The sequence below is a fragment of the Capra hircus genome, chromosome 14 (assembly GCF_001704415.2).
Source record: "Capra hircus breed San Clemente chromosome 14, ASM170441v1, whole genome shotgun sequence".
Classification (NCBI taxonomy): Eukaryota; Metazoa; Chordata; class Mammalia; order Artiodactyla; family Bovidae; genus Capra; species Capra hircus.
In genome coordinates, this window is record NC_030821.1 from 20,747,837 (window position 1) to 20,764,553 (window position 16,717).

Sequence of the window (16,717 nt, forward strand, 5' to 3'; positions counted from 1 at the left end):
AGTTAGGGCGGGGCGCAGACAGGAAGAACGTAGGACCTGGGGCACATACCTTTATTAGAGTCCATGGGTGGAGTGATTCAGGATTCCCAAGCCAAGTCCTGATTGGTTAATTCAAACTGAAAAGGGGAATTTTGATTAACTTGAAGAGACGTATGCATGCTCAGTTGTGTCCGACTCTTTGCAACCCCATGGACTACAGCCTGCTAGGCTCCTCTGTCCATGAGATTCTCCAGGCAAGAATACTGGAGTGAGCTGCCATTTCCTGCCCCAGGGGGTCTTATCTAAAGGGTCCACTAACAGGGGAAGCCCTGGGCAGCAGGGGAGAGTGCTTATCACAGGTTGGTATCGGAAATCGAACCAGGAACTGAGCTTATATTTACTTGTGATCGCAGACTTGTTATCTAGGGCTGTTAGCCAGGAAGGCTGTTACCTAGTGTGATTTCTAGGCACCTGCTGGCTACTTGGCCATGTAAAATGGATGTGGAAGCAGCAGTATGGAGGTTTGGCTAAACTCTCAGTGGTCACTGTATTTTAAATTCAGTGTTTCTCATTTCATTTGTTTCCTTTGGAAATCATAGATGTTCAGTAAGTACTTAATCAGTTAAAAAAAATTAGTAATTTATTTTTGCTCTCTGTTAAAATAGCAACCCTGACTTGCTTACTGTTTCTGTTAATGTGTGGTTGGGGCAAAAGGACAGGAGTTAGATGTGTTAACTTAGGTGCCTTCGCTGATCTCTAGGTACTTGATGAAGTAGGGCAGTCAGTCTACTTGGACGAATGGGGAGGTGACAATCAATCTAGGGGACATTGCATCCAAACTGCTTTTGAAAATACCAGATATGTTGCTGACTTGCTGGTATTCTGTCGGGAGAAGTTGAGGAGAGAAGATATTTTGATGTGAATTACTTTCGCCAATTAACTATAATTGACATTTGATTTCCCTGACCTTGATCCCATCAGGCTTGAGGGATAAAAAGTCATCTTGACTACCAGACTTCCAGGGAATTAGTTGTTGAGTTTCTCTTTGGCTTTGCATTTTTTATTCTTTTCATTTGAAAGTGAAGAGGTCCGTGTTTTGAATATTACTGAAATACAGACTCCTAGAAACAGTCATCACATGGTTTTAACAGACAAGTTCATTTTCAATTTGTTTGGGTAAGTTGCAAAGAAATAACATACTTTTGTCAAATTCTTCTTATTGAGGAGACACTTTGCAGTAGTTTCTCAATCTCTGTGTGTCTCTCACCTTCCCATGTATCATGGGTATGTGCATATTCCATTTATTAAGTCATCAAGTTAGAAGGAGCATTTTAATATATATATTAAATTTTGAGTAAGGAGAAGAGAATTCAGTCAGATTACAGGTAAAAATTTTGAATAATCCATGTTACCTAATACAGTCCCACATTTATTTAACCTTCACAAATGATGATATCTTTACTGATTTTCTTAATGCCCATTTTGGCATTACTATATAGCAAACTATAAAAAATTCTATTGCTTCTCCTCAGTAATTAATTTCTTCCCTTATTTCAGTTGACTTGGTTACTTACATAACAAGGTTTCAGTGGGACATGGCTAAATATCCAATCAAGCAGTCCCTGAAAAATATTTCTGAAATAATTGCCAAGGTAAGATAAGAAAATGACACAGGTAGGCCACATTGATTTATAGTGATTCTGTTTATTTTATAAGTATTTAGCTATTAAGTTCTCTAATTTAGGTTTTGACAAGGCAACTTAATTCTATGTGACATTTTGCAACTTTACTTAAAAAAGAAAGTTGTCAGAAAAGGATAACACTCACATGCACATTATCCATGTGTGTAGTTTGTTTTTTTAAGTGGTTAAGTTAAAGGTTGCATCAACAATGTTTGACTAAGAAAAGTCACTTTAAAGTTATAAATTTTAAGCATAACTGAGATCACATAAAATGAGAAATTGGAATTGATTAGAGATTTACAAATCATTCAGATATATGATAATGGTCACTTGAGTGTGTTTATGTCCAGTACTGATTCAGATTAAACTTTTTGGGTTTTCTGACGCCTTCTGAGGTTCAGTTTTGATTCCCTACCCAGAAAAATTGCCCGTATTCTCATACTGCGTGATTCTATGAACAGTTTCAGGGAGTCCACAGGTGTTGAAAGTCCATCCATGAACTCACTAAACTAAGAGTTCCTTTTTTGTTGCAAAGTCCTTGAGCTTGAGAGAAAAATGTAAAACTGAAACTGTAATGAGGCAATAGACAAGGACCTATTCACTGTTTGACAACATATCTATGACCTGGCTGGATGAACAGTACAGTTTAAATCATTTGGACAGACTTCCTTAGCATCCACGGACTTTATTTGTACATTGTGCTCTATGGTTAAATGTAAATAAATGGGCTATCAAGGATTTAACTCAGGGTCAAATAATTTAATGAAAATGAGTAGTCAGATAATATAAAATGGTGTCCTTCCTATGACTAAGCATTATTTTCTTTTAATCCTTATCAAGGATTTAGTCATCATCTTCCTGATACTATTATAGATGAGGAAACAGGCTCAGAGAGGTGAAGTGATTTACCCCAGAGTGCCACATGGCTGATAATGGTGGAGCTCAGTTGAAATTAGTTCTTCAGATGTTAAATCTACTGCTTTGTGTTTTCTCCTTAAATTGTTAGTAGTTTTAATCATATTTTTGAAAAAATCAGCATGTGTAACATTTATAAATAAGTTGAAGCAAAATTTTAATTTCATCGCAAAAATGTTTTGTGTAAGAATGGTGGTGTTATAAACAACAAAACTGTATGATTTCATTCCTTTGGAAATGAACTCTTCAGACTTGTGTATTAAAACCTTTCATTAGTCATGTCTTTAAATAGTGTCCTAGATTTCATTTACATGGTTTAAGAATATAGTAACAATAATGAAAATACATGTAGACTAAAATATTATCTTTAGTAGAAAAGATTATATGAACATTCCCATAGTTATTAAAATGAAGTAGCTTATTTTTTTAATGACCTTTAAAAATAATGCCTTTAAAATAATAGAATATTCTTACATCAGGATCTAGTGGTGGGTTTGTTTTTTAAAATTTAAGCACAACTACTTTAATTGTATTAGTAGAGGCAGATTTAGGAAGATTCTCCCTATTTCTCTTCTTTCTTCTATAAAGGGTGTCACTCAGATTGACAATGACCTGAAATCTCGAGCATCCGCATACAACAACCTGAAAGGGAATCTTCAGAATTTGGAACGAAAGAACGCGTAAGCATGTCAACTATATGTGAATAATTTAGAATTGGAGAAGCACTGTGGCACAGGGGTCCCCAACCTCTGAAATCTAGTGCCTGATAATATGAGCTGGAGCTGATGTAATAATACTAGAAATAAAGTGCACAATAAATGTAATGGGCTTGAATCATCCTGAACCACCTGGCCCCACCTGCCTGGTCATGGGAAAATTGTCTTCCATGAAACGGGTCCCCAGTGCCGAAAATGTCAGGGCCCACTGTGGATTGGACGTCGCAGTAAACGGGTGCTGGGGGTTTTAGTAAGTTCCAGTTTGTGCCGTTTCTGTAGTCAGATGGTGTTTTTTCACTTGCTCATTAACTCAGGCTAGTCAAAACAGATGTGAGGCTGATTTATCATGCTCGTTTCACACATAATGCTTCTGAGCTGGGTCCTGGTTTATCCTTTATCCATCTGATTTTTCACTGTAAAAATTATCTAAAGTTAATTGTTTTAAATTAAATCATAATTTAATTACATAGCAATTATCTGCTGCTTAAGAGGATTCTATAGAAAAATCCTTTTTTATGTAATTCTCATTCTTTAATTTATCGGTTTTTATGTTTCAGTTTTTTATGCTAGGTTTTCTTAAAATAGAACACTCTTCTTTTGGTTGATCTCACTATAGTATGACTACTACAAGTGTAGCTTTAAGCACTTAACTCTTCAAGGTATACATTCGTATCCCAGAGGCAGAATTGACTTGTCCTGTCAGGGGTACATACAGGGCAAGTCATTTTCAGTGTGAAATCTACTGGGAGACCAAATGAAGACTTGTATTCAAAGAGTTGATTGTTGGGTTAACTAACCAAAATTGATACCCAAGGAGAGGGAGGAAAATCAAAGGTTGTGCTTAGATGATACGATTTCATAATTATGGTGAGGTAGACTTTAATTGATGCTGAATGAGTAACGCTTTCCCAGTCAAGACATTGTATATATATAATCAAGAGAAGAGCTGAGTTATAATAATTAAAACAAACGCAAAGAGAAACACTAGAGGCAAATTCTGATAAAATTTTGACATTTCTTTGGGTTTAGATATGGGAAATATTCAGCTAAATTTTGGCTTCTTGCTATATCAAATAAAAATGTTAACTCGGGCTAATCCCTCTCGAGATGTATGTGTAGTATATGTAACTATACTTAGCCTGCTGTATCTTTACTTGTATTATGGAACCACATAATTATCAGCCTAATGATCTTTTTCTTATTCCTCAGAGGGAGTTTGCTAACTCGAAGTCTAGCAGAAATTGTGAAGAAGGATGACTTTGTTCTTGACTCAGAGTATCTTGTCACGTTACTGGTCGTAGTTCCCAAGTATGTCTTTTCATTACAGAAGGTTTTTACTTATTAAAATACAAGAAAAATGTTAGTGTCTGACACTGTAATTTGAAGTTTTCCACAAAACCCGAGTGTAAATGGAATATCACCTTGTCATTTGTTCTGTCAACCAACATATACTCATATGGCACATACAGTGGAATTTATTTCTTAACCTGGTAATAGAGATGTCAGTTATAAATTGAGATTCTAAATCAAGTTCAGCTTAGTAGAGTTGACCCATTAAAAAATTAACTAATGCTAAACTATTGGGTTTTTTAAAAAATACTGTTTTTAGATATTTCAAAATAAGTTCTTTTTTGAAAAATCTTTATGATTGATTAGGATGAATTAAACCCTCTAAGAAGTAAAGGATTGGATTAGATCAAAGGTTAGCATATCTTTTATATAAAAGGCCAAATAATATTTTACCCTTTGCAAGCCATATGGTTTGTGATACAGCTACTCAACTCTGCCACATCAGTTTTGTGGTTGTAGCTGAAAGCAGCCATCCCCAGTGTGTGCGTGAAGTGATGTGGCTGGTGTGAGTAAAACTTTATTTACAAAAACAGGTACAGGTTATGGGCATAGCTTGGGTTGGATAATTCTTTGAACTCGCCTCTAGATTAGGCCTTCCGCATTAATTAACATTTGGGCCTAGTTCATCTTGATAAAATGAAATCTTTTGAAGGTTAGAATTCTGTATGTGTGGGTGGGTGGCGGAAAACACTGTTAATGGTTTCATTTCTGACCTGCACTGAAATCTTAGCATCAGGAAATCATTGGGGGATCCAAACTGGCGTGGGAGATTTGGGGACTCTTCTCAGCATTATTCATAAAGTCTTCTTTTGATGTGCTCTCCATTTTTATCTGGCTAGGAAACTGGGAATATAGGAAAATGATGCCTCCTGGAAAGGGGTGGGAAAGTACCTCTGTTTAATTTACAGTGGCGACAATATCATCTGATTTTTGCCTTTCCCTGCTTACTGCAGAATAAGAAAACACTGATTATTTCTGAAAAATTTCTGTGTATTTGTGTTTTTATACTATGCATGGAAATAACCTTTGCCCAGATAAAAGATTTGTCTTATGCAACCTTTGTTTAAAATTTGTGTTTAAGACAAGAAATTTTCATAGTTTTCTGTACACTGTACTTGAAACCTAGGGTCAGACGTAGGGTACCTTGTATAATGGCTTATTTATTATCCTGGCTACAGTACCATCAATCCAGTTCTTTATTTTGTGTTGCCACACCCACGAAAGCCAGCGGTCTCTAGAGAAGGCTGCTGCACAGTGGCCCGTGGCCGCTTGGCTCACTGTCGCTCTGTTGACTCAGTGCTTCCTGGTGCCCTGTGCTTTCAGTACATGTGCTTTCACCCGGCGCTTCTGAATGGCCACTGAATAAAGATGTTAGTGATTTCAGCATGGCTTCTCTCTCTTTCTCTCTCATTTCTCTCTCTCTCTTCCTGCTTTGCTTTCTTCTTCTTTTTTTTTTAGTGAGGTAATATAAATAAACCCTGAAGTTTAAAAATAATTTCAAATCTCCAGTTTGCTTTGCTTCTCTCCCAAATTGAGTTGTAGGGTGTGCCTCTTTTGCAGTAGTTACTGGATGTAAGAGATGGTGAGTTATGTTTCCTCCTTCACCACTCAGTGTATTTCAATTCATTCTCTGTAGGAAACTTGATTTTTCTTTTGTTAGATAGATTTGAGATATACTTACTATAGTTGAATTTCCTATTTGTCTCATAATTTTTTCCTCTTTCTGGGTTTGGCAAGAAGTAGGACTTGTTTTTCTCTTCTAGTAACTTAATTGTACCTTTTCTGCAGGTTAAACCACAATGACTGGATTAAGCAGTATGAAACACTAGCTGAAATGGTAGTTCCAAGGTCTAGCAAGTAAGTAGTAGACTTAAAAGCCTGCTCATGCCTAGAATTCCTTTGATAGTTTGGGTGTTGGATTAGAAAATATCTTTATCTTTTCTTTGTGGTAAATTTTATAGTTTTGGAACCATCTTTTTCACCTAATAAATGAATTATGTTAGCTCTAGTTATTATAATTTTAGACTTGGAAGGGCCTTTGCACAGTCTCACCAACCCACTCATGTTGATAGATGTGGAAGTTTGAGGCCACAGAGCTGAAGTGGTTTGCCCAGAGTCGCATATCTCATACGTGGCATAGATGTAACCAGAACCCAGGTCTCCTGTGTGGTACTTTTTCTGCTGTACCACCTTCTCAAGATCCTTCTTTCAGTACTCATCTCATACCTACTGTGTGTCTATAATTCCCCATTCATCTTATTAAGGAAGTATACCGAAATGGCTACCAGGGTACTGTGTTGGTCTGCAGATATTTACTATCACTTTCCAGTGAGCATAGATTCTACCTAATCTGTACTTTCCCTTGGAAAAAAAAATTACTAAGCATTTTTGAACTTACAGATTAATATTCATTGTCTAATTTGATATTTACAACAGTTCTGTGAAGTAGTTTGGGCAGTTGTTACACTTTTTCTCATGGATGAAGTAAAAAATGCAGAAGAGTTAAGTTGTGGCCTAAAGCATATGGCCATAAAAGTGTCAAATGGCAAAGTCAGGACTAAAAATTCAGGTCTTTCCACTGCAAGTTGTGCACTCATGACACTGTAGCATATCATCTTTTCCTGTATTCTGCCTTTCCACATGAGATGCTTGCTAAGAAAATGTAAGTACAGTGTGTATGCTCCCCCAGAGAATTCTTGTGTGTGTGTATCCCTCAAGAGGTGTCAGCATGATGAAAGGAAAGTCTGGGAGGCAGTAGAGAAGTGGTGTTAGTAAGGCCAGGCCCATGAAATATTTTCTTTTCCAGTTTCATTGTGTCATATGGGAGGTAGCTTAGTATAATGGAAAAAGTCCTGGACCCAGGAATCTTGAGTTCTTTTGCTGGTTCTGCTACCAACTTGCTGTGTGACCTAGGGGAAGTCTTTTAACTTCTCTGGGCCTCATTTTCTTTGTAAAATGAGCATCATGCCTTCGCTGTACACATTATGAGGTCCTTTTAAGACTCGAGATATATGAAGTAGGAGTTCCCTGTTGGTGCAGTGGTAAAGAATCCGCCTGCCAGTGTGGGAGACATGGGTTCAATCCCTGGTCTGGGAAGATCCCACATGCCTTGGAGCAGCTGAGCCTGTCGCCACAACTACAAGCTCACACTTTGCAACTAGTGAAGCCTACATTCCTAGAGCTGGTGCTCTGCAACAAGAGAAGCCATCTCAGTGAGAAGCCCGCACACCACAATGAGGAGTAGCCCTGCTTGCTGCAACTAGAGAAAAGCCTCACAGCAGCGAAGACCTAGCACAGCCAAAAATAAACCAGATAAATAATTTTGAAAAGATATGTAAAGTAGGAGGTAATATGAATCTTGCAGTTTCATAAATGCTGACTGTTTTTCTTTTTTTTGAGAACAAAACCACAAACTTGTGCTCATTGTGAATTTTTTTCCCATTTTTGGGGAGTGCTTTCCATTCACACTGGCCCTTCACACGGTAAACTGAAGATTCAGGTTGTGTCTTGATACTGGTTTTCCTCTGAAGCTGTTTATCTGGATGAATGACACATTCTTAAACCTTGTTCTTTGGAGTGCATTAAAGCCACAGAGATTGGCTTGACATTTGGGGGTGGGGGAGGAGGAGAGTGAGGACACAGTGCGCATGGCATGCCCTCCGGCGCTGTGGTGAGCTGAGTCTGAGCCCAGGGGAGTGGCATGTGAGCCCAGGTTTACTCAGGAAGAAGGACTTTAGAAATATTCAGACATTTACATCTTTTGAAAATCACTTTAGTAGTTTAAAGGAAAAAATTTCAGATGCTGCCAGTTGAGTATAGGCGATACCTATCTTCTGAATGACCCCCAAGCGTCCACTGACAGCCTGAGCACCTCCAACTCTTCCTCACTCAGTGAAAACATCTGTTCATCTGTTTAGCAGTTCTAAAGACTGATTTCAGATCACCTCCTTGAAAATGTATTTGAGTCATTAAGAACAGGGCAGTAGCTCAGCCAACCCTGAAGAGGATGGTTAGTTTATGTGAGGCAAACAAGTTTTAGTGAGTCAATCTGAAATTCTGTACACTGTTTAGGAAAGAGCTCTATGAGCTAATGCTGGATTTTTTGCTTCTCCTAATAACTAACATTTTTGAGTAATTACTATGTGCTAGTTATTGTTCTAAGTGCCTTATTTTAAAGGGAATTGTAAGTAGCAACATTGTCACTTGTTGCCTTTTGGCACAATACTTGAGTGATTACTCTTGGAAGCAGTGAAGATGAAAGTGGACTTTGGGGAAGAAGAATAGATTGAAAAAGACCATCTTCAAACCTAAAGACATAATTTAAATTAAACACAGAAAATCTAGCTATTTGCAAAATGTTCTCCATAAATCTTGAAAGACTGGACCATGTGAAATACTGCTGTCATTGGGTGGCTAAGTGCCACATCAGAATTCACACAGCCAAAGAAGTGGGAGCTAGACTATTGTTCTGCTGCTTTTTGTTGGAAAAACTGTTCAAAAAGAGGTGCTTTTCACTTATACTTTCACAATTACCGCTTAGCTGTTTGTCTCTACTTTTGCCTGTTCAGATAAACTAGTTGGGTCAGATCATTGGTTGACTCTGGCCTTTTCTCTGTTGTGGGAAACAGCACCACAGACTTGGTGGTGCTTCACAGAAGCTTTTTTGTTCAGGGAGCTGGAGTTCTAGATGAAGCAGAGGATGCTAGCAGGGAGGACCTAGAAAAAGATGACACTAGCCGTTGTGCAGAGAAAAGTTTCACCTGTGCTTTGGAGCCGGGTTTGCACAGATAATTTATGAAGAAAAGCAGGAAAGATGCTTCAGCAGTGAAAGGGGTCAGTTGATTGGAGCAGAGCAGATGGCAGAACTGAGCGTTGGGAGAGAGGTAAGAAGGGAACAGGCAGAGCCTGTAAGCTCCAGAAGCACTGCCACACACGTGGGTGACTGAAAATGCCATGAGACAGCTGAAAGCACTGACTCTTAGTTTCGTCTTGGCTTGGTTACGCAGGTGAGAATATACCGTTTGCTTGTACACAACAGCAGAATTGAATGCAGCGAGTTTGGAGACTCAGACCTGCAGCTCACAGACTGTTATCCCCGCTTGAGTTCTGCCTTGGTTTTTAAATGAAGTTCTGCCCACTTGGTAGCTGCCTTGCTTTGGATTTGATGGGCACTGGGTGCAAGAGCTAAGTGTAATAGTCTTGAGAGGGCACAAATTAAAAGGGATGGGCCAGGTCTCTGGGGGCAGGGCAGGAGAGAAGAGGAGAGAATTCAGGTTCCAAAAGAGAAGAGGGCAGGGAGGAGGGAAGAGTCTGGAAACCAGCCAGTTGCTGGACAGTTTGTCCTTGGCTGGCCTGCTGCTGATACAGATTGAAAATCATGGTTCTTAGAGTTTGGAAGCTCTTCTAGAGTTAATGCTTAATTTTGTTGGTTAGGAAGAAATGTACAAGGGGCCTATTAAGACACTAAGTAAAAACATAAAGACTGCGTGTTCTCAGTGTTTGAGGCAGTACAGCTGAAAGGCACTGAGGGGTTCAGGAAGGGCTGCCATTCCTTTCCGTTTGTTCTCCTCCCCTTGTTTCTGAATTCTGCCCTCAATATGAATGTGAGCAATAAATATAAAGCTTTAAATGGACTTTGTCTTTCTCTCTCCAGTGTTCTCTCAGAGGACCAAGACAGTTACCTATGTAATGTCACCTTGTTTAGGAAGGCAGTTGATGACTTCAGGCACAAAGCCAGGGAAAACAAGTAAGAGGATTATTTAAAAAAATGTTTAATTTGTTAGATTACCTATACTTCCTGTGGACAATTTTGGCTTTCTTTTTTTTCCTAATTTAGATTCATCGTCCGTGACTTCCAGTATAATGAAGAGGAGATGAAAGCAGACAAAGAAGAAATGAACAGGCTTTCTACTGACAAGAAAAAGCAATTTGTATGTGTTTTTAGTATTTAATATTATCAGTGTTAAGCAGAAAAACTGGTACTGCTTTTCTTTAAAAGAAAAAACTTTCCTGATTTTGATTTCAGTTATTTTTTTCTATTAAATAGTCAAAATGAGTTTTCTCTAAGCAAGCTGAGATCTGTGAATTGTTATCTTAAAATGTATATTTTAAAATTAATGCAAGTCTGTATCAAAAGTTAATTTTAAATACAGTGTTTTGATTAATGCCCCTGTAGTGAGGGGTCATTTTAGTTAAGTAATTGTTCTCTCTTTTCAGTAGGGTAATTGTTTTCTCTTTTCAGTAGGAAATTTCATTTTCTTGAGGCAGAATTTTTTTTTTTTAATGCTGTAGTCTTTACTGAAGGAATTTGTATTTACACCATTGGTGAGTTAGTATGTTCTAGGCACAGTGGAGAACAGGGATGGAATTGTGAGTGAAAGATAGTGTTGACTTTCTTGCCATCCTCAAGTAAAGGATTTTTGTGAAGATTAAAGAGTGTATGGAAGGGAAAACGTGATGAGTGAAAATGTGTTTCTCTTATAATGCAAGAGGAAACAAAAGCACATTCCATTTACAGCTATTTCCAAGTACTTTATAAACCGTAACATCTCAGTTGGGAAAAACTAACCCTAATGAAGTAATGTCAAATAAAACCAGCTGGTTGTGGGGGAGATCCAATACCATAAAAGAACAGATATTTTAACCAGAGACTTTCACTTTGTTGTGTTGTTATCCTCTTTGCGTAAGTGGATTGCTATATCCAAATGAGCCTAGTAATATTACCCAAATAACTGTTAGCTGAACTGATCGTGTGTGTCTTTTGAGAAATGGTAATAAGTTGTTTGAAGTTTGTTTCTTTAAAGAAGTGTTTTTATTTAGTACTAGGAATCATCCTGAATAGTTTAATAAGTTCATAAAGAATTTATGCTGTCAATACATAATAGAATCATTAAGAAATTAGAACATAATAAGCAGGTTTTAGGGATCTGAGTCAACCCCCTGATTTTATAGATGAGAAAAGTAATACTTAGAAATATTAAATGACTTACTACATAACTATTTTTCCTGTTCTGAGAAGTTGTTTGTAATTAAATTCTATTTTGAATGTATTAAATGCTTAACAGTATTGGATAGTAAATTTAGATTTTTATACTTTGGTTTTCAAATCTATAGGACACTTCTATACTCTGTATCATTTTAAGTGACTTTCACTATAGTATATGCCTTTTTGAGAATTCCCTGGCAGTCCTGGTGGTTAGTACTTTTACTACAGGGACCATAAGTTTGATCCCTGATCAGGGAACTAAGATTTGCAAGCTGCACAACATGGCCCCCAAAAAGAAAAATACACACACATACATGCCCTTTTCTGTGTAGTGAATTGAGTCAATGGATATTTGTATCTACTGAGGTTACACAGTAGTAGCTAAACTTTTCATCTAATGTAAGGTAAAGTATGCAAGATATGAGAATAATGAAACATTTTTAAAGTGAATTACAATGTGATTGGGGCTTCCCTCGTAGCACAGATGGTAGAGAATCTGCCTGCACTGCAGGAGACCTGGGTTTGATCCCAGGGTTGGGAAGATTCCCTGGAGAAGGGAATAGCTACCCACTTCCGTATTCTTGCCTAGAGAATCCCCATGGACAAAGGACCCTGGCGGGCTACAGTCTATGGGGTCCCAAAGAGCTGGACATGACAGAGTGACTAAGCACACAGACACATAAAGTGATTGAATTCTACTTAAGATTCTCACTGGATAGTCACTCCTTTAAAAATACTTGGTTTATCTGATTTCTAACTGCCATTTTCAAGACCAAATTTGTGGTGATTCTTTTCTGTTTTGTGGTGATTCTTTTCTTTCTTTCTTTCTATAGGGACCACTAGTACGGTGGCTGAAAGTGAATTTCAGTGAGGCGTTTATTGCGTGGATACATGTGAAAGCTCTGAGGGTTTTTGTTGAGTCTGTTTTGAGGTAAAGAAAGCTCATTGAGAAACTTGGAACTAAAGAATGTGTAGGTCCCTTGGCATTGCACCTCTTCATTGAAACACAGTCTGCTAATAGGAAATTGATTTGGGGAAACCGAAGGGCTACTTGTGAGGGAGAGATTGTCAGTATCATACTGCTTATGACGTGCATGTTGGTCTTGCCCTTAATACCGAGTTTAGAAAAAGATCATGCTGCTGTGCTCTGGTTCTTTCCATATTCTGTGCTTAAGTTAAACATAGGTTATATTAAGTCAGTGTTTGTTTAAAAGACCTATCACATATTTTACATGTAGTTTGATACACAGTATGCCTTATTTGAAGTCCTCGTTTCATAGTAGCCTAAAATATTTTATTACTTTGAGATACTTAAAATCTCAACCATCTTGTGATGCTTTGTACATGTTGCTCATATTAGAAATAGTTCAAAATACTTATCTGCCATCATGCTATTTGTAAATTTCTTTGAATTTCCATAGTAGATGGGTAATCTCATGGTTTTTTTCCCCCTATATTCTTTATTATCATAAAGGAATCAATAGTTGACTCTCCATATTCTTGGGTTCCAAATCCATGGACTCAACCAACTGTGGATTGAAAATATTTGAACAAGAAATTCCAGAAAGTTCCAAAAAACAAAACTTCAATTTACTGGGCACTAGCTATGATTTACATAGCATTTGCATTTTACTTACAACTAATTACATAGTATTTATATTATATTATAAGTAACCTAGAAATTATTTAAAGTATATGGGAAGATATATGTAGATTATACGCAAATCTTAACACCATCCTTGGATTGGTGAACATCCTTGGATTTGGTGTTCACAGAGGTCCTGGAGCCAATTCCCTGCATATACCTAGAGAACATCCTTGGATTTGGTGTTCACAGAGGTCCTGGAGCCAATTCCCTGCGTATACCTAGAGACACTGTACTGTTTACATATTATCACTGTCTGCTGAGGGTGGGCATGCTGCTGCTGCTAAGTCACTTCAGTCGTGTCCGACTCTGTGAGGCCCCATAGACAGCAGCCCACCAGGCTCCCCCATCCCTGGGATTCTCCAGGCAAGAACACTGGAGTGGGTTGCCATTTCCTTCTCCAATGCGTGAAGGTGAAAAGTGAAAGTGAAGTCGCTCAGTCGTGTCTGACTCTTCGCGACCCCTTGGACTGCAGCCTACCAGGCTCCTCCGTCCATGGGATTTTCCAGGCAAGTACTAAATTACCTTAAAAATTGAAGACTAATTAAAAGTAATTCCTAGTAGACAGTTGGCTCTCATTTTAAAGATTTCTAATGGATGGTGAGGACCAGAGAAGGTGTTGAGTTTCTGAACTTGTAAAGGTGGTTATTAAAATGAGGCACCTCTCCCCATTAACTGTGATTAAAGAAGAGTATGAGAATACTTGCTTTTAAGCAGAAAATCTCTGCATATGTTTGCTTGTGTTACATTCTGTATTTCTGCTTCCTTATAAGGTATGGCTTGCCAGTGAACTTCCAAGCAATGCTCCTTCAACCCAATAAGAAAACAATGAAGAAACTAAGAGAAGTGTTACATGAATTATATAAACATCTAGACAGCAGCGCAGCAGCTATTATTGATGTAAGTATTTATTAGCCTGGTAGAATAGGAACTGGATGAATTTCAGAAAAAAATTATTGGAAGAAGATGTTATTTAATTGCTTTAAGATTCTCAATTTGTTAGTAAATAATTTACCTTGCTTACTCCATTTTATAGTAGTTGCTTCTTGGTATTTCTAAAAGCCAGTCATTATCTTGCTGTAGATCTGATGTTTATAGCTGCAGAAATACCCACACAAGCAGTGATACTAGTTGTTTACAAGAATTACAAATTGCAGAGAGGAAGAAAATAAGTCATTACTGTAACTTTATTTGGTAGAAGTAGCAGTCAATAGATGAGCATTTTTAAAGAGAATTATCATTTCTCTAAAATGGTGTATGTTTATATCTTTTTTAAAACAGAAATGTATGATCATTTATGCATACAAAAGCATACAAAAATGTGTGCTTTTTGTTGCTGCTGTTGTTTAAAATTGTAGCAGGCTTTATATTTTTTGTTTCAAATAGCTTGCTGATATTTTCTCTAGTTTAGAATGGCAGTATTTCACATGTGCATTAGTTAGAACCCATGGGAGAAAAATCAAGGTTTCTTAATGGAACAAAATGCAGGAAATGACTCTAAATTTTCATGGAATTGTTGATAATATGTAAAGTCTAACTCCCATGCATAATTTCATACCAGTAAATTCTTATAACATGCATGCATACTAAGCGGTATCAGTAAAAATCACAGTTGGTTTATTTTTATCATCATTTTATAAGCCTTGTGTCTCATAAACTCAATACCCCAAGCCTGAGACTAAAAAAGTAATTTTATACAGTATGCATAGAAAAGGGTGGTGGAGTCATGGTTAAACCCACACAGGCTTTGAGGGCAGAGTACTTGAATCTGGCATTACTACTCACTTGCTCTGTTTCCCAGGGCAGGTCAGCCTGAGATTGTTTCCTTATTTGCAAACTGGAGTTAACAATGTCAAACTCAGATTAAATTAGGAAAAATGTATAAACTTAGCCCAGTTCATTAAGAAGGTGCAAGCATACCTCATTTCATTGTGCTTCATTTTATTGAACTTTGCAGATACTGCATTTTTTTTACAAATTGAAGTTTTGTGGCAACTGTGCATTGTCAGATGATGGTTCTCATTTTTTAGCAATCAAGTATTTTTAAATTAAGATAGGTACATTGTTCATTAAGACAAAGGCCATTGCACAGTTAGTAGACTATAGTAAGTGTATAATAAGTGCATATCATTAATATGCAGTGGGAAACCAAAAAATTCATGTGACTTGGCTTATGGTAACACTTGCTTAATTGTGGTGGTCTGGATCAGAGTCTGCTATCTCCAAGGTATGCCTGTGAATGGTAATATTTTTTTTCTTTTCCTTTTTTCATTTCTCTAAGTACTTAGTTGAATAATCATCTGACTTTTCCGTAGGCTCCTATGGATATTCCAGGCTTAAACCTGAGTCAACAGGAATACTACCCCTATGTGTACTATAAGATCGATTGCAACTTGCTGGAATTCAAGTAAAATGAGCCCTCCAGACAGCCCTGTCCTCGCGTCGTGTCGGTGTTTGCTAACAGACAGAGGCTGCAGTAGGGCTGCGCTTTTAACTCTCTTTTACCCCTTGCTTGCTTCTCCCCTTCTCTCCTAGGCGCCTGCTCTCGTACAGGTCCATTTCGCAACATTTTCTTTTTAAAAGGAAACTATATGTCTTGTTTCTTTTTATTGATCAGGTCTGTAAATGTGTACTGAAAAAAAAATCAGAGTTTATTTATGAATTGAATAGTTTATTTAAAAAGAAGGTCTTTCCTTATCCATGTTGTGGTATGCATTAATTCCATTTGTTACTGTTGTGACAAAAGCCTTGTTTACAAGGGAATGGTGTAAACAGTTATGCCATTTTGTTCACTGTATTTAGTAGACATAATTGTTTAATAGTTACTGAATCGTGATGTAAAGAAAATGTGACAATATTCAGGTATGTGCTTTCTGAACGTTTTAAATTACAAGCTCTGAGCACTGTTGACACCCACAGGAGAGAATAAAATTACCTGTGCAAAGGTGGGTTGTGGTGTGCGTGACTTCCAAGAGTACAGTTCAGTTTGAGAGCTTAATGAATGGTGTCGTGGCTGATGCCCTGTGTCGCTTTCAGGATTGTGCTGTATATACCAAGAGGTGACCACCATGGCTGACTTGCGTGATGATTCAGGTGTGCCAAATCTGGGTCAGAGCACCAATTGGAAGATTATTTTTGAACATGTGATGGGTATTTATATTTGCACACTGGACTTTGGGGTATCTCAATTAGGAAGTAGGGCCAGTTTTGAATAAAGTTTAGTAGAACTCTGCTGCTTTAGTCGTTTGTTTTGTCTTAAGTCCTTATTTTCTGTTTGTTTTTTAAGACTGTTAATTTTGCCCTCATCTTGACGTCTATGTTAGTTTTGGTACAGTTTGAAAAGAGGCATGGCTAGTCTTATAGATCTCTGGAATAAGACTTAGGTTGATGTCCTGAGTGAGCTTTTGGAATCAGGTTTTGTGGCAGTGCTCCCTTTATTATGCCC

General features: G+C 37.6%; 1 protein-coding gene across 1 annotated transcript in view; it reads left to right on the forward strand.

Moving 5' to 3' along the window:
• Positions 1-16,504, forward strand: part of ATP6V1C1 (ATPase H+ transporting V1 subunit C1) — a 39,988-nt gene extending 23,484 nt beyond the window's left edge. Inside the window, exons 5-13 of the mRNA XM_018058330.1 lie at positions 1,537-1,631; positions 3,165-3,256; positions 4,502-4,600; positions 6,431-6,499; positions 10,296-10,388; positions 10,479-10,572; positions 12,461-12,558; positions 14,046-14,172; positions 15,588-16,504. Coding sequence (XP_017913819.1) covers positions 1,537-1,631; positions 3,165-3,256; positions 4,502-4,600; positions 6,431-6,499; positions 10,296-10,388; positions 10,479-10,572; positions 12,461-12,558; positions 14,046-14,172; positions 15,588-15,683 — 863 coding nt within the window. The 3' untranslated portion in view covers positions 15,684-16,504. The remainder of the gene's footprint in view (positions 1-1,536; positions 1,632-3,164; positions 3,257-4,501; positions 4,601-6,430; positions 6,500-10,295; positions 10,389-10,478; positions 10,573-12,460; positions 12,559-14,045; positions 14,173-15,587) is intronic.